At 37.5% G+C, this 26,193-nt stretch overlaps 1 protein-coding gene across 1 annotated transcript in view; it reads left to right on the top strand.

Annotated features, from left to right (window-relative positions):
• The window catches only part of RNF17 (ring finger protein 17), a 131,285-nt gene continuing 105,092 nt past the window's right edge, over window positions 1-26,193 (top strand). Inside the window, exons 1-5 of the mRNA XM_036746300.1 lie at window positions 1-190; window positions 619-713; window positions 8,245-8,336; window positions 20,956-21,067; window positions 21,950-22,030. Of these exons, the coding sequence (XP_036602195.1) occupies window positions 1-190; window positions 619-713; window positions 8,245-8,336; window positions 20,956-21,067; window positions 21,950-22,030 (570 nt within the window). The remainder of the gene's footprint in view (window positions 191-618; window positions 714-8,244; window positions 8,337-20,955; window positions 21,068-21,949; window positions 22,031-26,193) is intronic.

The following is a 26,193-nucleotide window of genomic DNA, read 5'->3' on the forward strand; positions in this document are numbered from 1 at the left end:
ATGGCGGCGGCAGTAGCGCCGACGGGAGCTGCGGCGGGCGCGATGGCCTGCGTGGCTTCCTCGACGGCTGGGCTTCCAGCGGCCTCTTCTTCATCTCCTCCTCACCGTCTTCCCAGGCAGAAGAGCCGGCTTTGGGGCCCCACCGAAGTCCTGTGCAGCGGGTGTGGAAGGAGCTCCGTGGCCACGGCGGGTAGGGAGTCCCTTGGTCGAGCCCCTGCCCACAGGCCCTCTTAGCTCTAGCCCCCGACGCTGGTCATGGTGTGAGGCAGGGAGGAGGAGGCCCCCCTGCGGCCTTGGACCGAATCCGCTCTTCTTATCCCACTGCAGCCCCTCTCGGTAGGGAGGGCAGAGCAGAGGAGAGGGGCCTTCTTGGAGACTAGGTGCGCCCCCCAGCTCCCCCCCTCCCCGTGCTGAATAACCAGTAATTGCTGATACCATACTAGTACCTCCTTAGTTTATGAAAAAGGAAATATATTCTGTTGTGAGATTTTACATTTGATAACTTGCCCAGTGTTTTGCACAGTAATAAGGGTTTGAGGGCTTATTGAGTAGAAAAACAAAAAATTAATAAATCATACAAATGTGGTTAATTCATAGTAGAATTAATTTCATCAGCAGGTCACCATTGTGAGCTTCAGTGTGGACACACTTATTGTGAATTGTGCTTGTCAGTAACAGAAGAATACAACTCAGTAGTATGCCCTGATTGTGAGGTAAGGTGTTATGTTTGTTTTTCGTTCTAGATATCCTAAGTCTTTTGCAGAGAACACATTAATTTGTTACGTTTAAGTAAAAAGTAAAAGAAATCCAAACAACATAACTTTGCTGTGGATAGCATGGGGAAAGGAACCAAACCCACGATTTTTTCATTGGCGTAGGGAAGTTTAGGATGAGGAAACGTGAACCAATTCCTGTCAGCGTTACTCACCTAACTGTATGCCTTCCCCTCTCTCAGGGAGCCTGACCTATCCATATAATAAAATAATTTTTCCTCCCAATTATCAAGTATTTTTTCTTTCTGCCCATGCATTCCTCTCCATCCCCAGAGGGAAAAATACAGATGCCTCAACAAATAAGCTTACTTAAGCAAAATAATGCCCCATGTTGCCCATGTCCAAAAATGTGGATCTTATTCTATATATTAGTCTTATCACTTCTCGGCCATCAGGTGGGCAACAATCTTCATCATTCTTCTAGAATTACAGTGGGTCATTGTGTTGATCAGAGTTCTTAAGTTTGGCAAAATTGTTCATTTTGCAACATTGTTGTGTAAATATGTTTTGTGATATGATCTTTTATATCTTAAGTTTTATGTCAGTTGAAGCTTACCTTGGTGTATGGGGTAAACCTAATTTCTGCCAGACTGCATAGTGATGTCCCTATCTACCTTACCTACCTACCTAATAGTCCCTACCCCAGTAACTGGGGTTTATCAAACCCTAGACTAAGTACATTTGCTTCTATATTTTCTGTACCTAATGTGTTCCATTTATGACTTCTCTATTTTTTTAACCAGTACCACATTGTTTTTGATTAATACTTTATAATATAGTTTGAGATCTTTCCCCCTTTTTTCATTATTTCCCTTGAGATTTTTTACCTTTTATTTCTCCAGATGAATTCTGTTATTTTTCTGGTTCTATAAACCAGTCTTTTGGTAGTTTATTATGACACTGAATAATTAAATCAGTTTAGGTTGTGTTGTCATTTTTTATTTTTTTAGCTCAGTCTCTACTGATGAGCAATTAATATTTCTCCAGTTATTTCAGACTATAGTTGTATAAATAGTCTTTAATATTTGTATTCATATAGTTCTTATGTGTGTCTTGATAGGTAGATTTCCAAGTATTTTGTACATTCTAGAGGCATTTTAAATGAAATTTATCAATCTCTTCCTGTTGGGTTTTTACAGAAATGCTGATGATTTGGGGGGGGAATGGGGTTATCTGGGACTTTGCTGAATTTATTTCAATTAATTTTTGCTTCTCTTTAGGGTTCTTTAGATACACCATCACGTTTACACAAAAGGATAATTTTGTTTTGTCTTCACCTATTCCCTTAATTTCTTTCTCATGCTATTGCCATAGCTTGCATTTCTAGTACTATGTCATAAAGAAGTGGTTACAATGGACATCTTTACTTTATTTGTGAACTTATTAGAAAGTACTTTAGTTTATCCCCATTAAATATGGTGCTGGCTCTTGTTTTTAAATATAGAGAAATAGAAAAACTAGATCTTTCTTTTTAGCATTTCTCCCAATGCAGTTTGGCGTCTCCACAACTACCATTTATAGAACATTTGAGTTTAAAAAAATTTTAAATCACTATCTTTTGTTTTTCCATTACCAAATTGTATCCTTTCCGTTTTCAGAAAGCTAACCCATTTAACAAAGGATATTTTTTAGAAAAAAAAATCAGCAAAACTGATAGATACATTTTTTAAAAAATTTTATATATAAAGTGTTCCGTACTCATGCATACCCCCACCTACCTTCCTTTGCAAAATTGGGGAGAGGTGGCATCTTTTCTTTGGAACCATGTCTTTTCTTTGTAATTTGTAACATTCATTTTTAATTTTTTTATGGTGAAGGAGGTATGAATTTTTAATAAATCATGAATAATAAATTCACAGAAGTGACATATTTAAGAAAGTTTTCCCCACCAATTTCACAGGTTATTTGGTAATTATAAATACAGAATATTGAAATAGTAATGATAACATTCAGTAGATGCAGGGAGTGTGCATTATGTCCAGAGATAACTTGGTTATAAAAAGTGGCATAAACATAATTAAAGATCTGTGACCAACCCATTGCCTTTTCCGGTTTTCTATAGAAAATGAAAGAATAGCTGAAGTAGCACATCAGTATATAGAGAGAGTAAAAGAAGGTCTCGTTCATTGGGAAGGCCCTCTGTGAAAGACTGCAGGTCAAAATAGAATCATACCAGATAAATCTAGAGGGGTTCACCTCTATCAGTGGAAAGAACTTTCATATCAGTGAAATGACAACCAAAATGCCAGATTCGCCTGTTACACCAAATGAAGGCAGCTGGATATATGTCACAAGCTTTACCTTGCTTAAAAAATGCTTAATATTTCATAACTTATGGGTGTTGATGCTTTCAAGATCTTGTTTGAGTTGAGCTGAGCATCATAATAATTCTCTTCTATACCCTTTCTCTCCTTGTTTCTTTGAATTTTCATTTCCTTATCCTGATCATCCTTTTCTCTTCTGTCTTTTCATAATCTTAGTCAAACAGTGCCATTCAAAGTCCTGTCCTCCTCACAAACACTTTCACGCTAAAGAGTTTTTTTTCTTCCATTTCCTCATGGTGTGTTATGGAAAATGTAGGCACCTAGAGACATCCAAGGATAAAAACAGTGATTAGAAGTAAAAACTGAAAGAACCAAACAATCCTAAGGCTGAAAAAGACAGTGTAATAACATGGAAATATATCAACCCATAAGCATGCACAACAAGTGAGCAAAGCAGTTGATAAAGTTTCTCATGCTTTTCTTTTGGAAAATATGGAGGGAGAGCATATAGCACATCTATGTTATACTACAGTTAAGAGCATTTTAAGCTAGCTGAATGGTTGGACCCAAGGTACAGTTATTAATAGTTTGATATCAACTTAGAAACAAGATGGAGTGGACCTAGGCTTGACCCTGCCGTTGAATGCTTTTACCAATGATTCAAATAAAGGTAAATATAAGGCATGCTTATTCATTTTGCAGATGATGGGGGATATGGCTAAGACATTGAATGGAAGGATCCTAAAGATCTTGAGAAACTGACGTTGGACAGAAATAAGATAAAATGTAAATGTCAAGTTGGGTTTTGCACTGGATTTCAGATAACATCTGGTATTTATGTAACACTTAAAGGTTTTCCAAGTGTTCTGTGGTCATCTCATTTGATCACGTTAACAAATATGAGGTGGTGGAAGATGAGATTGCATTCACTCTCAAAATGGTCTAGGGATTTTAGTGTACAAGCTTGATCAGCATCATTATCTTAGGTTGTATTTAGAAGTATAACTTTAAGGAATAAAGAGGTCTAGCCTAGAAATAAGGCACTACTGTGCCATAGGCCACATTGAGGGTAGTGTCTTAGTTCAGAGTGGCAGAGGGCAGCTAGGATGGTGAAGGGTCTTTCATTAGATTCTGCCGGAGAAATAGAAGTGTTTATATAGCTTGTAGACTTACAGAAGCACAATAAATATCATGGAATATTTGTTTCATTTTGTTTGATCCCAGAAGGCAAAACTAAGAGTAGTGGGTGGAAGGTACAAAGAGGCAGATTTTTTTGAATTTAAATCTTTTTAAATTCTGAACTTTAAAAAAATATACCCCACCAAATCATCAGCATTTCCACACATATAGTGGAACAGAAAAAGATGATTCTACCTGAAATTGCATGTCCATTTTCTATACAGTTTGAATCTGTTCTGTATAGCTTGCTTTTAATTTTGCACTAAATAGATTCTACTTAACTTTCAAAGCTATCTTTCTGATCTTTGATTCTTTCTAGCTTCCCTTCTACCTGTCTTCTATGTGTTCTTTTTAAAAAAAAATAGCTTCAGTGACCCTCTTCTTTTTGGGGGGCTATCCTAGTGTTCTCTCCACCCCTAACATTGGGGAGGCAAAACCCTTGTAACAAATACGCCTAGTTAAGGAAAGCATATTCCCATATTTGCTGTATTCCAAAATATAAATCTTCTTCCTCTCAAGTCCATCACTTTTAGGAGGTGGGTAGCATTTTGCATTATAAGTCATCTGAAATCATGGTTGCAAGTTGCTACAATGAGCGGAGTTAAGTCTTTCGTATTTTTGCTTTTGCAATATTATTGTATAAATTGTTCTCCTAGTCCTTTTCATTTCACTCTTAAATTATTTCATGCATGCCTTTCCAATTTTCTCTGAAAACAGCCTCTTTTTTATTTCTTATCAGACATTCATATACCCTAATTTGTTCAGCTGTTTACCGATTTATCAGTGCTTCCTTAGTTTCTAATTCTTTTCTTTAACCAAAAAGAACTGATACAAGTATTTTTGTACATATGAGTATTTTTTCTCTTGCTTTGATCTCAGAGACAAATTTAGACTTGGTGAAAAGAAAAACTTCCAAAAAATCAGAACCATCCTACAGTGGAATGGGCTGCCTAAGGAAGCTCTAGATTTCCCTTTTCATGTGAAGTCTTGTAGCAAAGGCTGAATGACCACTTTGATTTTGGGGAAGGGATTCTTTTTTAGGTATGAGTTTGAATAGATGGTCTTTGCGGTCAACTCTGAAATTATGTGAAATGTGGTTTTAATACATTAAAATATTGCATCTGTTACATTAGCTAGTTGGACATTATTGAGTAAATCAGGTAAGACAGTGGGGAAAAAAGTGCCATTCACATCAGTTCTATTACATAGTATTAGAAGTTCCAAGATAGGTCGTTTATTTCAAGTTTAAACTTAAAATGATCTTTGTAGGTTCACAGGGTTCTCGCATTTCTCCAAGATGTTTGTACTAGGCTGTATGTGAGCTACCAAATTTTTAAAGTACTTAATCACATCAGTTCTATTCTTATATGAAAGCCACTTGCTTAATTTTAATAATCGCTAATAATTATTAAACAAATTAAATTAATATTTAGTAAAAATTAAATAATGATCATTCAAGAATTCTGCTTATGTCTTTCTTGACTGATAAAATGTGATTTTTTTGGGATATGTAATCAATTTAGAAAGTTAATTAGATGTATAAATTGAATTGATGGGCCCAGGATAAGTGAAGAAACCAGACACGAAGTATAAACATAGAGGCTGTTAACCAAAAGTCATGACTCCAAAAGATATGGGCAGTGATGGGGCAGCTGGGTGGTTCAGTGAGTAGAGCACCAGCCCCGGAGTCAGGAGGACCTGAGTTCAAATGTGACCTCACCTTACTTAACACTCTTACTAGCTGTGTGACCTTGGGCAAGTCACTTAGCTCTGATTGCCTTGCCTTCCCACTCCAAAAAAAATTTTAGAAAAAAGAGGTATGGGTGGTAACTTGATTTATTACCAAAGAAAGGCACACATGCACGTGGGAACTCTTTACACCAAGGATTCTGTCCTACAGACAATGCCTTGGATGTTTATGGGGTACCACAGAAAAGGGAGTTCACATGGCAAGAGTGGAGGGCAATCCTTTCCCAAGTGTGAGTGGCATGGAAAGAGGAAGGAAGCAAGAGGGCTTGGGAATGTTGGACCGTGGAGAAGGATGTTCTGCTTATCTGAAGAGATTCCAGCTGCACAGTTTACCAGTCTGGGTTAAGCTGGCAGGAGCCAGGATTGTAGCTGATTCATCTCTAAAGGCACAGAGTTTAATAGAGTTCAGGTGTGAAAGATCACTATAAGGTTCAGGGAGACTTCCCCTCTAGAAAATAGGTCAACTCAAGAAAACACGTTCAGGGGGTCCCTTCACAAGGCCATCTCAGATTATGGTTGTAAAGCAGAACCAAGAGGAAAAGAAGTATGACTCCTTAAGAAACCAATGTCCTTGAAGTATGTAAGAAAACTATAAAGAAGATGCTACAGACTCATAGTATGGAAGATAAAAGAACTAGACATTGTGTATCAAGACAAACAGTATGAGTTCTATGGATATCTATAGATTATGTGGTATAATACTACTTTAGCTATTTTCTTTTCCTAAGAGCTAAAAAATTCCACATTCTGGAACATATGACCCATGTTTACTGGAACCTTTTGTTTCCAATTGTTCTAGTCCTAGTATTGTCTTGACCTTTAAACCGTTGTAGCAGTCACTTCAACAAATATATGTTGGAGCTGGTGACGCAGTGGATAGGGGTCTCAACCTGGTATCAGGAAGTCTTGAGTTCATATCCATCCTCAGACACGTGATCCTGGACAACTTAACATCTGTTTGCCTTTATTTCCTCATCTGTAAAATGGGGATAATAGCATCTACCTTGCATGTTGAGAGGATTAAAAGAGATATTTGTAAAAACACTTCGCTTGGTATCTGGTACATACAAGGCATTATATAAATGCTTATTCCGCTTCATTTCCCCTACTGAGTGCCACATTGAATATAAGAACACAAATCTGGCTTTCTTGGAACTTAGTCTGCTAGATGGGAATAACATTAACTTATGAAATATCTACAAAATATCTTCCAGAGAAGAGAGCAGTAGCAACTGAGGAGATCCAAATAAGCCTCATCTAGGAGGTAGCTTGTGAGCTGATCCTTGAAGGCAGTTGAGGTTTTTACATTGTAGGCCTGGAGGAGAGCCTCTGCAAAGGCACTCAAATGAAAAACATGTTATGGACAGGGAACGACAAATAGATCAGTTTGACTGGAATGTAAAGAAGTTGATTAGTCATAAGCCTGGAAATGTAGGCTGAATCCAGCTTGTCTACAGCTTTAAATGCTAAAGAGGAGTTTACATTTGATGTGAGAAACAATAGAAAGATACTGCAATTTATTGATAAGAGTACAATATCATAGATCTTAGCATATGGTTATTGGTGTTTATTTCATGCCTTTTTTCTCTAGGAATTGTTCTTTAAGTAGCTGAAATGTTATATGAAACATTTAATCTGCATAGTCACTTGTAAAGGAACTTTGAAAATGATAATGGAAAACTTTTGCTAGAAACATGGCAACTTTTTGTATTAATAATATCTGAATATGTCACATTAAGTTTTGCAAAATGTTACACCTATTGTCTCATTCAATCCTCACAGTAATCTGAAATACATAGTTAAGGTATCTACCTTTTTAAAAAAATAAATGAAACTGGAGCTTAGAGATTTGTCTAAGGTCACGCACAGAGGAAACACTGTAGATAGGAAGGACTTGGGTTCAAATGCTATCACTAAGTCCATCACTGAGTCTTTCTATTATACCTTCTGTCTTATTCTGTCTCCAGATTTCTTTGATTTCCATTTTTCTTATATTCTCTGTCTTTCAGATCAGCATTTGGGGGTTCACTCTATGTGTTAAGCAACAGAGGTGCACTGTTTTATACAAATTCACTATATTATAATTCTTTGAAAACTGTAGACATATTGTTATATATTACATACAGTTTTGGATTCAACATTGTAAATTATTTCTACTTTCTGATTTGTATTCTAGAATATCATTTAGGAATGAAAATTTACTGTGTGATTTTTGATGTTATTGAAGAGGAAAGAGTATTTACTGCCACTAAGAACTACAATTTTTTTCTTTTTAAAAGGCGGTTACAACTATAAATAGAAGACAAGGATACTACCCTTTAGATGGGTATGTTGAAGAAGATGCTTATGAAGAAAAGAGTCAACCTAAAAAGTATGTTTTGAAGGCATTTAAAATTCTAAAATGGGCTATGTGAGCACTTGAATTTAGAAAGTTAAACTTCCTTTCAAAAAATATTAGGCCAGCAAAATGTTAACCATGTACTTAACATTATTTAATGTTCTCAGTCATTGTAGTTTGCTTAGGCTTGTTTTCAGCTGTTGATTGCTGTCACTTGCAATAAAGGGAGCAAAGCTGGCTCTTCATTTGCAGGGAATACCAAAGTACAAGGCTTTCCAGAACAACAAGGGGAAAACTAAGAGAATTAAACAGAATCCAGTCCTAAGGAAAGGATGAAGGAAAGAGCAGAACCTCTTGGTAAAGCAAGATTATCTGGTTACTTTTTTCTATCTGTCTCCATAGAGTTTAGCATAGTAGTTAGAATTGGGAACAAAACAAAGAGTGGAGATGGGAGAAGAGTAGGAAATGACTTGAACATGTTATTTTAAGCGTTGTATACGTTCGAGAGGAAGAAGAGTGACCTAGAACACAACTACATTAGAGCCCAACTAGATGCATACCATGTTTGCTACTTCATTGATTATCATAGTTATTCCTGTTTTCAGTTTGATCCTTTTTTAATTTCCCACGGTTATCTGTAGTGGTAGAGAAGTGAAATTTAGTTTTCTTGAAGTTTTTCCATTTTAGTACCCCAAAAGAGCAGCCTGCAAAAGTTTCTCTATTATTCTTCAAGCCTACTATAGTATATCATATTTACATAAAACCTTTAACTTTACTTTTGTTTTAAAAAATTATAATTAACTCTTTAAAAAGTTACAGAAGTGGGAAATGTAAGGAGGTAGAATCCACAGTGAGTCTGGAAGGATAGGTCAGAATTGGGATGGCAGAGCTGGGAAGAAAGGGCATTTTCTGGATAAGGGAACATTATCAGGACCCCAGCAGGAAATGAGTCCACATTTCAAAACTAATACATTTGCTTTGGTTTGTAGATTCTGCTTAATAAGGGGAGATAGGACTGACAGCTGGCTTTAGCACATTAGAGGTGAATTGTGCTAATGGAGCTCTTTGGAGGTGCCTTTGCAGCCTCTGGTGAGGGTTTTCCAAAGGCCGGTATAAACACCTGAAGGGAAGCCACACCCTCTTCTCATATGTGAAAGGCACAAACCATGAAACCTTAGAAGGAGGCCCTTAAAACTAGACATTTTAAACCTGTAGAAAATATGACCTCAGCAATCACTTGCCAAAATGTCTACAAGTCCAAACTCTGAAGGGAGGGAGAGAATTCATATTCCTGTGTGACAGTTTTGGCTACTAATTATGGGGGCCCTGAATTTTCAACTTTTCAGAGCCATACTGTATCTTTTGTGTCATAGTGAAGGACTGCTTATAAGGAACTTGCCTCCCTGATAAACACAATGACATAAAACAATTAAGGAGTAACTTAAGGCTTTATAATAATAGCTCATATTTATATGGTTCTTTAAGGATTGTAAAGCATTTTATATTTTCAATTTCATTTGATGCTTATAATAACCCTGGAGGTAACTATTCTATCCATTTTATAAATCAGTACCCTCGGGCTCTGGTGACCCATGGCCATAGGGCTAGTTTGTTTTTAAGACATATTTCAAACCTAGGTCTTACTGACTCCACATCCAGCACTCCAGCCTCAATGCCATACTGTCACTCAGTTAAATACTTGAACAAATGGTATGGAGAATGTGCTGAACAGCATCAGAGTAGAGATGAATGTAAGCTAGCATAGTCATGAAGGAAATGTGACTTTAACATGGGTGGAATTTTGATGAGCAGGAACAGTGAAGAGCCAGGGAGAACAGCTTTAAGGAAGTAATGACCATAGGTCCCTTGAATGAAGTTAGTTCAGTAGACATTAGATAACCATTGGAATTTTTGACCGTTTGGGAGGCTGACACAGTGATCTAAGCATGTGGTATCGGCCTGAATCTTGGTGGTAGTAATGGGGATCAATGCAATAAAGGTATATAGATAGAAGAATATTAGTAGGACTTGGTAACTGACCAGAATGGGGGAGGTAGGAAGGAGAAAGGAGTCAAAAGATGTTTCAGGTTTTAAGTATGGTGAACTAGGAGATTTATGGTGTCAGATTCCTAAATGGTGTTTTCTAATGGTGTCAGAAATAGGGATTGGACGAAGAAATGAGTTTAGTTCTGGATATGTTGAGTTGGAAGGTGCTGGTGGGCACCCTCAGTTAGAGGTATCCAGCTGACTGTTAGAAATGTGGATCCAGAACTCGACAAAAAAAGCCGGAGGGATCTTTAGATTTGGGGATCGTTCCCATAGCATTGATATTCGAAGCCATGGGTGTAAAAATAAGCTAATCAGGGACAATATGGAAAAAAACAGTTAAGGATAGACCTTAGAAAATCCTTACATTTAAAGAAGAACTCATAAAGAAAATTGCAGTCATAGAAGTAGGAAAGAAGACAAGGAGAGTATAGAATTATAGAATCTAAGAAAATGGGAAGTTTGGACAAGAAGATCTTCAAGGTTTCTTCTAGCTCTAAATCTGATTTGGTTGGAAAAGAGAATTTCAAGGAATCATTATGGGTAGCAGATTAATTTTTCAGAAGTTGAGAATGAACAATAGGATCAATCCTTAAGAATTTTACTTAAGGGTTTCTTGTATTCCAGACACTGTCCTAGGCCCTGGGAATATAAAAGCAAAATGAAAGTCCCTGCCTTGGAGAAATTTGTTGTATCAGAGGACCACAGATTTCAAACTATTGGGAAGGGACATTAAAGGTCATTCATTCCAGCCCTTTCATTTAACGCATGAAGCTGATACCCACCAAAATGTTAAGTGACTTTACCAAGGCTGTAATGTAGTAAGTGGCAGAACCCAGGGGCTGTTGACTCCAAATCTAAGGCTCTTGCCCCCTGCACTATAAGGCTAGATTTGATAGTTTTACGAGAATGATAGTGTCAAAACTCGGATTCTAAGGTTATTAGGGAATGAATTGATGATAAAGTAGAAATGGCAAATCCTAGTTTCAAGAGGAAAAGAGTGAAAATAGGTGAAATGAGAGTTTTTGTCTCTTTTACAAGCTTCGGTCACACGTTGCCAATTGGCTTTTGGTTATTTCAGACTGGGTACATCTCAAACTCAAAATGTCCAAAATAAAACTCATTATCTTCCCCGCCAAAACTTTACCCTTCTTGCAAACTTCTCTATTTCTGCCAAAGTTATCACCATTCTTTTTGTCTTCTAGGTTTGTAATTTTGATGTTATTCTGGGCTCCTGGCTCCACATTTTCAATTATTTGTCAAATATTTCCATTTCTACCTCTTACATGCAACCCCTTCTTTCTATTAACACAGTTGAGGCTCTCATCACCCCTTGCCTTGAGGTTGATTGTATCAGCTTCTTAATTGGTTTCCCTGTTTTAAGTCTTTCCCCTGCTCCAGGCCATCCTCCACACTGCAGCTAATGATTTTCCTTAAAGCCCACATTTAAGCGTGTTGCTCTCTACTTAATAAATTTTGGCAGCTCTCTATTACCTCTCAGATCAAATATGAACTCCTCTGTTTAGCTTTTAAAGCTCTTACAACTTGACTTTAACTGTCTTTCCAGCTTTGTTGAACATTATTCCTCCCTCAAGCATTCTACCATCTAAATTAGCCTTCTCTCTGTTTTCACAACATATCTTTCATCTCCATTCATTTGATGGCTGCCCCTCATGCCTGGAATGTACTCATTCCTCCCCTTGCCCTCACAGAGTCTCTCTCTCTCTCTTGAAGATCCAGCTCAAGCACCACTTAGACCCTTTCCTGATCCCCTCCAACTGCTAGTGTCCTTCCCAAACCAACTTGTATCTCAGGATATTGTATTCTCTTTATATTCATTCTGCAAATATTTGTGTATATACTTGTCTCCCCCATTAGAATTTAAGCTCTTTGAGAAGAGGGATTTTTGCATACTTTGTGTTTGTATACTCATGCCTGTTGCATAGTGGATGTTTAGTGTATATTTGTTGATTTTTTTTAATATTCCCTATACCAGTGGTGTCAAACTCAGATAGAAATGGATCCCTTCCAGTTGTATTTTAATCTGGTTTGGCTGCATTTGGGACTTTTGCTGGCCATATGTAGCCAACAGGTGGACACCTCTGCCCCACACTGGTAAAATCGCAAGTCTGGAATGGAAAAAAAAGAACTAAGCATATTTATGATACAACCATAATATTTCAAAGGTGGAAGGACCTAAAGATAATTTGATACAATCCTCCCCCCCCCTTCCTTTATAAGAAGCTAGGGAGGTTCAGCGCAGTCAGGAACTAGTTACTAGCAGAATTGAGACTAGAACTCAGGACTTAAACTTAGGGCTAATCCTTACCCTTTTAACCAAAACTCTAGGATCTCAGGTCTACAAATGAATTCTCCAGGCTGTGGAGGTTTTCTCTGTGGAACTTTTTTGGTTTAATAATAAAACTTGTTTACAAAGCTACTCTTCTCAAAACAACTCTTCAAAGGACGTATTTGGATATACAAAAAAAAAACCACACATTCTCTTCATTTTACATATGAGGAAGCTGAGGCTCATGAAGGTTGTGACTTGCCCACGGTCACTCAGCTTACCCAGTAAGTGGCAGAGCCAAGATTTGGTTCTAAATCCACTGTTCTTCCTAACGTGTATATGTGCACACACACACTAAAATGTATATTTTAAGGAGCTAGCTGTAAAAATTACTTTTGTCGATAGATGCCACTGTCTTGTATAAAATCAATCTCAGCCAAAATTTTCAGAATTCTGTAATTTCTGATACCATGGAACAAATTGGTTCTCGGTTTATCGGTTTTGTAAGTCAAAAATTGTGTTTTTCAAGTTTAAATGAAATTGACTTGTTTTACTTTCTCATTTTCTTTGGCCTTTATTCCTGCTCTGATTTAACCTTCCTTCCTTTCCAGTCTGAATCTAATAGGTATATTTCAGCTCAATTCTACATTATCTCCTGATCTTGAATCATTTGTTCCCTTGTCACTGCTCTTCTTTTGACAAACCTCGGTCCTGCATTATCATTTCCACCTCTTCATTTTAAAGTGGGATTATAGGAGGGATTATTCCCTCTTCCATTTCCACTAACAGTCTACTAAATAAAGCTAAAAGAATTCTTATAACCGTGCTGACTGGGTATATAACAAATTCACATTACCCAATCTCAGCTGGGTCCTCACTGCAGCAAGGTGGTATTTAATTAATTACCTTACTCCCCAAGAAGACACTCCAAACCTTCTCTTCCCTCCAAGTTTTCCATACTTCTTCCTTCTCTTCTCTCTCACCTGAAGATCTTATGGAAGCCATTCAAGATGAGCTTCCTCTTCTCCCTTATCTTTATCTCAAGCCCCCATATTGTCATTTTTCACTCCTTGCTCTGCTTCTGAAAAAGAGGTGGCTTCTTTGCCTGACTTGAGACTTTTTTGCCACAGCAAACTCTTAAATGTTCCTTCCCATCTTCCTTTGATTACATTATAAGTCACACACTCCCCCCTTAAAATGCTTCTTGCTCATTCACCAAATGTTGCTGGAAGGTTCCTTAAAAATTCCTCAAGACTCCTCAGTCTTTATGAAACCTTAACTACAACCTACCACCCCCCTCAGGGTATCATCTTATATTTTTTCCCTTTCCCAACTAAATTCCTTGAACTAACTCACTGCTTCTACTTCTCTCATTTTTAACTTTTTGTAGTCTGTTTTCTGACCCCATCTCTCTCAGCTGTAATTGCTCTCTCTAAAGTTACCAGTGATCTCATAAATGGCAAATCTCATGGCTTTTTCTCAGTCCTCATGCTTCTTAAACACCTTTGCTCCATTTGATACTGGGGATTCTCTCTCAGCTTATTGTACTACTACTCCCCTGGTTCACATATCTGTCAAACTACTACTTCTCAGTTTTTTTTGCTTCTGTATTACCCATATCACCTTCCTTAACTGCAGGTTTACCCTAGAGGTCTGTTCTAGGCCCCTTTTTCTTCTCCTTATTGTTGTTCAGTAATTTCCTACTCTTCGTGACCCTCTGGACTATGGAATACCAGACCCTTCTATCCTCCACTGTCTCTGCAGGTCCGTCAACGTTCACGAAGTTCATTGTTTCCATGATACTGTGTATCCATCTTATCCTGGGTCATCCTCTTTTCTTTTTTTCTTTTATCTTTCCCAACATCAGGGTTTTTTTTCCAGTGAGTTCTGTCTTTTTATTATGTGGCCAAAGTAATTGAATTTCAGCTTCAGTATTAGACTTTGCAGTGAATAGCCTGAATTAATTTTTTTAAGTATTGGCTGATTTGACCTCCTTGCAGTCAAAGGGGCTCTCAAAAGTTTTCTCCAGCACCACAATTCAAAAGTGTTGATTCCACAGCTCTCAGCTTTCCTTATAATGCAACTCTCTCTCACAGCCATATGTTGATACTGGAAAAACCATAGCTTTGACTATACGGACCTTTGTCAGCAAGGTGACATCTCTGCTTTTTAGTATGCTTTGCACATTTGCCATAACCTTCCTTAGAAGGAGCAGTATCTTTTAATTTTGTGGTTGTAGTTGCCATCTACAGTGATCTTTGAGCCAAAGGATATATAAAATCTGGCACTGCTTCCATTTCTTCTCTGTCTGCCAAGAAGTGATAGGAGCAGTTACCCAGATATATTATGAAGGCAGAATTCATGATTTCAAAGAAAACCATATATATGCCTGAATGGTTCAGAACCGCAGGATATAAGGAATTCTCTAAGTAGAAGGCAGAAGAATTAAAGCATTTATTCAAGCTCCAAAGTAGCAGACCCACGAACCAATGTCCCCAATTCGATATCCTGGACAAAAGTTTCCAGGCCCAATAAGTCCACCTCACAAGAGTAACCAGGAGGTTACAGAAAAACATGATGACGTTAAACCAAATCATATTCGTGCTTCCCCTCTCTCCAGTAAGATGATTACCCACAGGCCTCAAGCCTTTGCTCAGCACTCTCCAGTTCTCACGAGAGTCATCCCTGTTACCAGCAGCGCCTGCTGCTTCAGCTCCTTTGTCACTGTTGATGCCACTGGCTCCAACATGTCTCAGTCTCCAAGCTGTGTTTTCTCCTTTTACACAGTTTCAGATGGCATCAGGCATTGTCTGAGGGATCAGAACTTAAGCTCCTATGATTGGCTCTGGTCTTAGCACTTCCCCTTAGGACCATAGGAGCTTCACTGCCCACATCAGCCTAGCACCTAGTAATTAGGGATTTGGAGCAAACTTAGGAGCAAAGATCTAATCAGACCTTCTTAGTTGGCCCCACTCCCTTAGTCGGCCCCACCTGGGGACCCATCTTAAGCCTATTCAAATGGGCAGGAAAAAGCTTCTTACCGTACTGATTGCCTTAACATCAGACCTTAATTTTTTGAATGTTAAGCCTCAAGCCAGCTTTTACACTCTCCTCTTTCACCCTCATCAGGAGGTTTCTTAATTCTTCATTTTCTGTCATCAGAGTGGTATGATCTGCATATCTGACATTGTTGCTATTATCCCCAGCAACCTTATTTCCAGCTTTCAATTCATCCAGCCTGGCATTTCACATGATGTACTCTGCATTGAAGTTACATGAATGAGGTGACAATAAACAGCTTTGTCATACTCTTTTTCCAAACTTACACCAATCATTTCTTCCACGTTGGGTTCTAACTGTTGCTTCTTGGCCTGCTTGTTCAGGAGACGAGATGATGTGGTACTCCCATCTCTTTGAGAACTTGCCGCACTTTGTTGTCATCCACAGTTAAAGGCTTCAGCGTAGGCAGTGAAGCAGAAGCAGATGTTTTTCTGGAACTCCCTTGCTTTCTCCACAGTGCCATGAATGTTGGCAATTTGTTCTCTAGTTCCTCTGCCTCTTTGAAAACCAGCCTGCTCTTGTGGTAGTTCTTGGTTCATATTTTGCTATAGCCTACATTGCAGAATCTTAAGCATATCCTTGCTGGACTCTGTTCAGTAATTTGAACGTTCCTTGACGTTGCTCTTCTTTAGGATTGAGGTGTAAACTGATCTTTTCCAATCCAGTGGCCACTGTTGCGTTTTCCAAATTTGTAGGCATACTGGGTACAGCGTTCTAACAGCATCATCTTTTAGGGTTTACAAGAGCTCAGCTGGAATTTCGTCATCTCCATTAGCCTCATTGTTAGCAGCGCTTCCTGAGGCCCACTTGGCTTTGTTGTCCAGGAAGTCTGACTCTAGATCAGCAAGCACACCATCCTGGTTATTGGTGATGTTAAGATCTTTCTTATGTAATTCTTTTGTGTATTCTTGCCATTTCTTCTTAATCTCTTCTGCTTCTGTTAAACCCCTGACATTTTTGTCTTGTACCATGCCCATTTTTGCCTGAAACTTTCCCTTGACATCCCTCACTTTCTCTTGAAGAGATCTCGTGTCTTTTCCATTCTGTTGTTTTCTTCTGTTTCTTTGAATTGCTCATTTAAGAAGACTTTCTTATCTCTCCTGGCTATTCTCTGGAATTCTGCATTCACTTGGGTATATCTTTCTCTTTCACCTTTTGCTTTCTGTATTCCCTCAGCCATTTGGAAAGCCTCATCAGAGAGCCATTTTGCTTTCTTGCTCTTTTTTTCTTTGGAATGTTTTTTTGTTGTTTGTTCTGAACAAAAAATTGGAAGCTCTGTTCATAGTTCTTCAAGTACTCTATCTCCCAGATCTCAACCCTTAAATCTATTCATCACTTCCACTTCATATTCATAAGGGATGTTATTTAGGTCATAGTTTTATGATATGATGATTTTCCCTACTTTCTTCAATTTAAGTCTGAATTTTGCAATAAGAAGCTCTGGATCTAATCCAGTCTGCTCCAGGTCTTATTTTAACTGACCGTATAGAACTTCTCCACCTTTGGCTGCAAAGCATATAATTAATCCAATTTCTGTATTAACTGTCTAGTGATGTCCACCTTTGGGGAGGTTGAAAAAGAGTGTTTGTCATAACCTATGAGTTATCTTGACACACTTCCATTACTCTCTGTCCTGCTTTATTTTGTACTCAAAGACCAAACTTGCCTGTTGTTCCAATTGTCTTCTGATTTTCCTACCTTAGCATTCCAATCCCCTATGGTGAATGGGACATCTTTTTTTTTTTGATGTTATCACTAGATGATGTTGGTCTTCATAGAAGTGATCAACTTTGGCCTCTGGGATCAATGTTTGGAGCATAGCCTTGTATTACTCTGATATTGAATGGTTTGCCTTGGGTTTGAACAGATATCATTGTCATTTTTGAGCTTATACCCCAGTACTGTTTTTCTCACCCTTTTGGTGTAACTATGAGGGCTACTCTATTTCTTCTAAAGGGATTCTTGTCCACAGTAATATATGTAGTAATCATCTGAATTTAATTCACTTGTTCCCATCCATTTAAATTCACTAACAACCAATTTATCAATATTTAATCTTTCTATCTCCTGTTTGACTATATCCAGCTTACCTTGGTTCGTGGATCTTACATTCCAGGTTCCTATGCAATATTGATCTTTACAGCTTCAGTTTCCTTTCATCCCTAGATGCAATATATTGCCAATGCGATACCCACAGCAAATTCTGTGAATACACAGGCATATTCCCAGGTTTGAATCACAAGAAATAACAAACTCCCTCCATGGAAGATGAAACCAAAACACTTATTCAAACACCAGAAAACCAAATCCATCATAGTAATAGAGAAATCCATCATAGTAACCAAGCAGTCTACACACAATACCAATGCAGAGAGAGCATGACATCTCCAAGCCTTCCCTCTGTTAAGCTGCCCCACAAAACAACTCCCTTAAGCAAAATCACCCTTATCTCACTCATGCTAGTTCCTCTGCCTGCTTTCTCTTTCCCAGCTGTGACTGCTCTGTCTCACTTCTGTTCTACCTGTTCAACAGGCTTCTCCCACTACAGATTCATGTGACTCAGGCGGGTCACATGGGCCTATTAATGGATGGGAAAGATCTTCCGATTTCCATTAACAATATATGCATCCACAGCTGAGCTTCCTTTTGGCTTTGGTCCAGCCACTTCGTCAGTACTAGAGCTACTTGTAGTTGTCCTCTCTGCCCTTCCCTAGTAGTGTATTGGACACCTTCCAACCTGAGGAGCTCGTCTTCTGATGTCATCTCATATCATTTGACTACTGTCCATGGAGTTGTCCTGACAGACAGTGGAATGATTTGCCATTTCCTCCTCCCGTGGATCACTTTCTTTATCTTGGTAATCTCATCAGATTGCTTGGGTTTAACTATCATACCTGCACAGATGACACATCTGTATCCAACTCTGTTCTCTCCCTTGAGCTTCAGACCTACATCACCTGTTACATATTGGCCATTTTAAACTGAATGTCTTGGGGACTTCTTCAGCTCAACACCTCTAAAACTGAATTCATCTTTCCCCCTAAACCTTCCTGTCTTTCAAATTTTCTTTTTCTGTCAAATGCACTATCCTTCTAGTCTCTTGAGATTTATAGTCTTGATGTTATTCTGTATTCCTCATTCTCCTTCATGTCACATATCTAATCCGTTGCCAAATTTTGCATCCAGTCCGCTCTCTCTACTCATACAACTATTACCTTAGTTTAGGCCTTCATCACTTTTCTCCTAATTGGTCTTCCTGTCTCAGGTTTCTTTTTATTCCATGTATTTCCACACTGCTGCTAAAATGATTTTCCTTAAGCCTAGATCTGACCCCTACTCAGACCACTCCAGTGGGTGGCTTCCTATTGCCTCTAGGATCAAATATAAATTCTTCCATTTAACTTTTAAACCATACATTACTTGGCCCCAATGTGTCTTTCCTGCCTCCTTAGAAATTATTTTCCTTTTTGCGCTCTGCAAATTGGACTCCTCTGTTTCACACCCATGGCACTCCAGGTCTCATCTTTTTGTCTTCATAAGTGGCCATTCCAGGTATCTGGAATGCACTCCCTCCTTACCTGAGATTCTTTTAAAGATGAGACTCAAACATCTTCTGCACGAAGCTTTTCCTGATCTGTCCCTCTCCTCAACTGCTAGTGCCCTCCTTCCCACAGTACTTTGTGTATAATCTGTATTCATTAATTTCATGTTTGATATATAGATATATGTATGTATGTGTATATATTTTTATGCTGTCTCCCAATTAGAATGTAAGGTCCATGAACATAGGGATTATTTGTTTCTTTATAGTTGTATCCTCATTACCTATCATGGGCACTTAAAAAATACTTGTGAGTTGATTGGGTTGTTCAACTTTTAAATGATTGACCTGTGATAATTTGTCTAAGAAAACTTGAGAGAGGCAACATGTTACAATTGAAAGAACTCTGGCCAGGAGGATTCAAGAGACCAGGATCTTTGTCCCAGCTCTCTTCTTCATATAAGCTAAAGGAACCTTGAAAAAATTGATGTACTAACACCTCTGTTACCTCCTCTGTAAAATGAGAAAGTTGGAATATTGATTTCTAAAGTCCTTTAGACTTACATAAGGGACAGGTTGTCATAGTTCAAAAGCATGCTGGACTTGGAACCTAGAAGATCTGATTTGAATTGTTCATTTGACACTAGTTATATGACCTCTCCTTCCCCATCCGCAAAATGGGGATAATCATTCCTATAGTAATAATACTAAATTCCTTTTCCTCTCTGATATTCCATGATTTACTAGTTTTTGTATACAGAGTAGGTTTCCTGTCTGTTTTATCTTGTTTTATGAAGCATACCACATTAGATCACAGTGGACATGCATGTGTACTTTCACTTCTCAAGAATAGATCATTATTGAACATTGTGATCCTTTCTATAGAAGGTAATTAAGTTTATAACCAAGATTCTTAGAATATCTAAATTAGGGAGGAGGTGAAACTAAAAGAAGCCCATTTTAATCAGATTTGTTATTTCAATCTTTCTAGAAATCCCTTTATTTTTCTGAGTAATTTTATTTCAGAAGTGATCTCTATTACTCTCTAATCTATACAGTGAGTATCAGAGGCAAGGAGAAGTAATAATCCTTTCTTTCATTTTTTGTGTCCTTTGAAATGTTAAGTATAATATCTATAACAAGGCAGCTAATTGGTGCAGTGAATAGAGCGCCATGCCTGGAGTCAGGAAAACCCGAGTTAAAATCCAACCTCAGACATTTAACAGGCCCTATGACTCTGGGCAAGTCACTTTACTCTCTGTTTGCCTGGAAAATGGGGATAAAAACAGCACCTACCTCCCAGCGTGGTTGTGAGGATCAAGTAAGAGAATATTTGTAAAAAGCACTTAGCTCAGTGCCTAACACATACTATGACCTATGTAAATGCTTATTCCCTTCTTTTTCCCTTCCCATGTCTTATCCATGGTAGACACTGAGTTTTTTGAGTTAAACAGTTATCCCATTTTGGATTTTTTTTTCAGTTCCAAAAAAAAAACTTGATTTAATTTAACCATTAAAATGAAGTCCTTATGTGGAGAGAGCATTTGTTTATCTCATTCTTATCTTCAATTAACACAATTGAATATCAGTTATTTAAAATGAAAAATGTAAAAATCAGTGAGTAGAATCTTAGAAGCTTGAAGTTGTTGTTGTTTTAAAGAAATATTGGTTTTATACACATATGTTAATAAATTTCTTTCTATGCCATTTTCCAGGATAAGGAATTGTTCTCAGGATTTCAAGAAGAGAGGTGGTCAGCAGATTGTTGGTTTAGAAAATTCATCCACTCTACACAGGCCTATTCTGAACCCATCAGCAGTTGTGACAGTATGAATTTTGCTTAGAATGGATACAGGCAAATGTTTTGACTCTGACTCTTTTGGCTTATTTCATCTCTTCTTTTTAGCTGTCTAGTACCTTAGTGGTTTTCATTTTTTAAAAATTGCTGGTTTTCTGTTTCCTTAACTGTTTCTCTCCATTTGAAGTTTCTTCCCCCACCCACCATACCACTCTGCTTTATGGTTTCTTTCTCCACTTCTAACCAGCTTTATTCTCACCTTACCATTTGCTTTTTTAAGGGATTTTTTTTACTTGACCCTCTCCTAACTTCTTTTTTCCTTCATTTCTCTCTCATTGTCTTCTTTATAGCCTGTATAAGCCTTACTTTCCAGAATATGGGTGTTAAAAGTATAAATTTCTAAAACACTAAGTAGGTTCTTTTTATTCACTGTTTTTGGTTTTTTAAAATTTCTACCTGTGTTTTTTGAAGAGTAGGATATCTGATCGTTAATTCAAATAATCTTAACTCTAATGGGTTTTTTTTGTTTTGTCTTTTTAGAAATAAAATCATTAGCTGTATAATATTGGACAAGAAACTTAACTTTTCTAGGCCTCAGTTTTCTGTGAGGTGTTTGGTCTACGTGGTCCTCAAAGTTTTTTCCACCCCTAATCCTGTCATGCTGTAAAGTCTGTTTTAGTTTAGTGTTACCAATGACCAACCCTAAAACCCTATTGAGTGATGTCATTATGTGTTAGTGCCAGGCAAACTTATATAGTTTCTCCATTTCCATCCTTTATTATCATATTTTGATATCTGAAATTACTATTTTTTACCTTCTTAAAGCAATAGTTCAGTATGTTGAGTATGAGGTTGTAATATCATTTAATTGTGCTGCTTCTTACTATTAGTAAGTTATTTTTTCCCCTTAGGAAACTAAAACAACACAAGAAATCGATGAAGCTTTGAAGATAGCTGGTTATAATTTTGAACAATTAAGGGCCGCAGAAAAGGTAAGCTAAATGGATGTTGGTTGTTGTCCCTGCCGTAGAAAGTGTTCTTGTTTTTATGGATTATAAAAAGGCATATGTATTCCTTCCACGTTTCCATTTTGATGTAGCTGTAACCAGAATAGAGCTTATGTATTTTCACACAGGTGAACTTCACCTCAGCCATTATTGGGTCTTAGCTGAAGTTTTGCACAAGTAAGTAGAATCTCTGTGCATGTAAATACTTTATAGGAAATACTCTCCACAGTAACCTGCCAGGCTGATCAGTAGAATATTACTGATACCCAGGAAGAAATGAAAATATTTTTTGAGGCTTCCACTTGTGGACCTCATAATAATACTTGAATATTTTATAAAAATGTTCCAAACTCTCATGAAATTCTTTATTCTTTGATTTTTGGACACGTGATGAACTTCGGGTATTACTGTAGAAGAACAGTTGAAATTGGAATTTTCTCCACAAATCATTGAACAAACCTAATGATTCTACCTAGCATATGTTGATTAGGTACATCATTGCATAGAAGGAACAAATGCTGTCTGGTAATATCTGTCAACAAAAATCCATCCTTTTCCTATAAATGCCAAGCAGAAGAAGCAAGAGGAAATAGAAAAGTAGAAATGGAAGAAATAGAGATCAACTGCAATGGGTGGTCATAAGTGCTTATAGGGATAATGACTAGATAAGAAGAGAACCAGCCGAAAAAAACAGATGAAAAAGAATTCTTCACTTTTGGTGACAGAAAGCCCTCTGACTTCTAACATAGCATTTTCTAAACTAATTTGGACATAGAATTTTTTTTGGTGTGGAATTTGCTAGCAATGCCCATGAATAAAAAAAATTTTGGTGTAAAATGAAAATTTTAAGCCTATTATACTGAAAATTACTCTCTATGTAGTTGGTTTTTTTATTCATAATTTCATATTTTAAAGGAGAAAATACCACACAAAAGTCCTAGTCACAATATTTAGCAGCTTAGGAACCAGTACTTCATAAGCATTATTGCTACACTGGAAAAACATTAGTGAAATAAAAGCTCTTTGATAGTATAGAGAAGCAAACATACTGATTCAGTAGAGATGAAATCCACCCTCAGATACTTACTGTTGCCTTAGTCAAGTCACTTAACCACTGCTTTAGTTTCCTCATCTGTAAAATGGGGATAATAATAGCACCTACCTCACAGCATTGTTTTGAAGATAAAGAGATATTTATAAAGTGCTTATTAACATGCTGCCTACCATTCAATAAGTGCTAAAAAAAAATGTTAGCTGCTATTATCATTAGCCACTAAGAGAATCAGTGGTTCAAGTTAAAGGTACATAGCTAGGAGAACAGATAGTATAATCCTAAACACTAGTAGAACTAAATCTGAGCATATTTAATGTCTAATGTTTTTATTATTTACCTGCCTACCAATGATATCTACTTAATATCTGTGGGTCAGTATGTTGAATATGAGTTATTACAAATTGGATTTTTATAGAAAATATATAGTATTAGGGTTTGCTTTAAAAATTTGTTCTGCTAGAACTTAAAATTTTTAATTTTTTATCTGTGAAATTCCATTTAAAAGTCAAATAATAGAGGACTTAAAACTCTCATGGTGTTGTGTGCTGGAGTGTTACCTAAAGGGTCAGACTTTGGAGTAAGCCTTTATGAAAATGCTCTTAACACATTTTTTTTAAAATAGCAAATGATATTTCTTCACACCCTGTGTACAAATTTAGTGCAAGTGAGAAAGAATGGGCATAAGCTAGATAGGAGGTCCTTGTTATCTACACATGGTATTAGTGGAAGTAGTCATTGGAGGTACTGTTTTCAATAGTGCTGACAAGTCAAAGAACACTATCAACAGTGAAAATGTTAGGATTGGTTTTTGTCCCTGAAGGGCAAGAAAACCACTTGGGGAAAAAGACTGCTTTAGTGTTTGTCATCAGTTTTATAAGATTTCAGAGTTGGAAGGAACATCAGAGGTCTTCTGGTCAAACCCAAATACTGATCCCTTCTCAGCATCCTTCCCAACATGTCTCCACTCGAAGATCTCCAGCAGTGGACAATTTACCAGCTCTCTGGGTCTTCATTTTACTTTTTGATAGTTCTCAATATTGGAAAGTTTTTCTTATGTGGAAATGACATCTGGCTCTGGAAGTTGGACCTGTTCCCTCTTGGATCAAGCAAAACAAGTCTAATTCCTCTTCTTCATGACCTTCCTTCAGATAATTCTTTCATGTATGTCTTCTTTTGTTCAGGCTAAACATCCCTAATTTTTTTCAGTGGGTCTTAGTATGAGTATTCCTTTCATAATCCTGTTCCCTCACCTCTGGACCTGGCTTCAAGTAATAGATATCCTTCCTTAAATTTCTTTCCTAGAACTGAAAATGTTACTCTCCAGTGTGTAATCAGATCAAAATGAAACAGTATTGTTAATGCCTTTGTTCTGAACATTCTGCTGTATTAAAGCACCTTGGATTGCATTAACTTTTTTAGCTGCTATATCACACCAACTCATGCAGCTTGCATCCTCAAAATTTTCAGTCTTTTCCACACCAGCTAATGCCTTACCATACGTCCTCTATTGTGTGGTAGTGTGGTTACAGTGGAACCTCAGGATCTGGGTTCAGATCTTGCCTCACCACCTGCATAACATTGGGCAAGTCAATTTAACTTTTCCGAACCTCAGCTTCCCCATCTGTAAAATGAGCAATTGGACCAGATAGCCTTTAAGGTCCCTTCAGGCTCTAAACCTGTGACCTTGTATACAGTTGTTTTTTAACTCAAACATAGAACTTTTCACCTGTCATGAAATTTTTGTATTATCTCATTGACCCGTTTCTGTAGCCAAGATCTTTTTTGGATAATGATTCTGTTCGGTATTTTACTTAACTCTCCTAGCTTTGTGTTAGAGCCATTTTGTATCACCTACAGTGCCATTGTTTCTCCATATTTGAAGCTACTTGTATTTGGCAAATTATCCAAAAGCAAGTTTAGGGGGTTTGTGGGTTTGTTTTGTTTTCTTGGGTTTTCTTTTCCAAGGAAGTTCAGGGCGACTACTAAGGTCAGTACCCAATTAGTCCTATATCCCACATCATCAAAATCTACTACATAACATTTATTGCTTTTTATAACAGCAGTGCTAAATGGTAGGCTGTTTTTTTCTAAGTTTAACTTACACCAGTATACTATGTTAAAGAAAGTAAACACAAGTGCTAGATTTCCATTTCTTAAAGTTTACAGAATTCCTGAACTTAAAGAATTCCCATAGCGATCTGGGAAAAAAAATGACTATCCAGAATAAACATTCGTTGAGGCATTCCCACTAGGAATGGTTTACTCTGCTCTTAAACAGGAGATAGAAAATCACAGGTCGCCATGCTTAGGTCAGTCCCGAATTTTATTGATGTCTTTCACCAAATTTATTAGTACAAGTGTCAAGTATTCAAGATATTGGATCTAGAAAATTAGCATCGGATTTGAAAAATAAACCTAGTTAGATTTTTCTAGAGTACTTGAATTTTCAAGTCATTCTTCTCTCCCCCCTCAAGATAACTTAAAAGTACTAAACAATTCCTCAGTTTTTATCCAGCCTACTTTCACACTGTTCAGTGCTTTGCTTAGTTTGTTGTCCACCTACAGCACCTTTCCAGGATGATGTGTGCTGATTAACTCAGTGTTCTGTCTATCCAACTCTGTGTTGTCATTGGGAAAAAAGCATTCTTTATCTACTTTTTTCCTGCGAGGATCACCAAGTTTATGTCACCTAAACAGCCATGGATCTCATTAAGAAAGCTTTCTAGGACTCCAGGGCTTAAATTCAATGAATATAGTGCAAATAGGAGCAACTGGAGAACCTGCCCAGATAAGTAGGGAATCCTTCTTGAATTTGCAAAAGTAGTCAATTGTATGCTGCCCCTCTCTTCTCAGGACACTTCTGTTGCTTCAGATATTAGAACATCTGTATCTCTAAATTGTAAGTGAGCCAGTGGGCAATGGGAAAAGATCATTGTTGGGCATGAATCCCATTCAGTGTAGAAATCTGACTTTGTACAACACCTGGCACTTACTCGAAAGCACTTAAAAACACTTTCAGACTCGGAGTCAGATCCTGCCTCAGTCATGACTTACTCCTTTAACAAGTCAGTTCACCTCTCCATGCCTCGGACTC

This window comes from Trichosurus vulpecula, chromosome 2, assembly GCF_011100635.1.
Source record: "Trichosurus vulpecula isolate mTriVul1 chromosome 2, mTriVul1.pri, whole genome shotgun sequence".
In the NCBI taxonomy this organism is placed as follows: Eukaryota; Metazoa; Chordata; class Mammalia; order Diprotodontia; family Phalangeridae; genus Trichosurus; species Trichosurus vulpecula.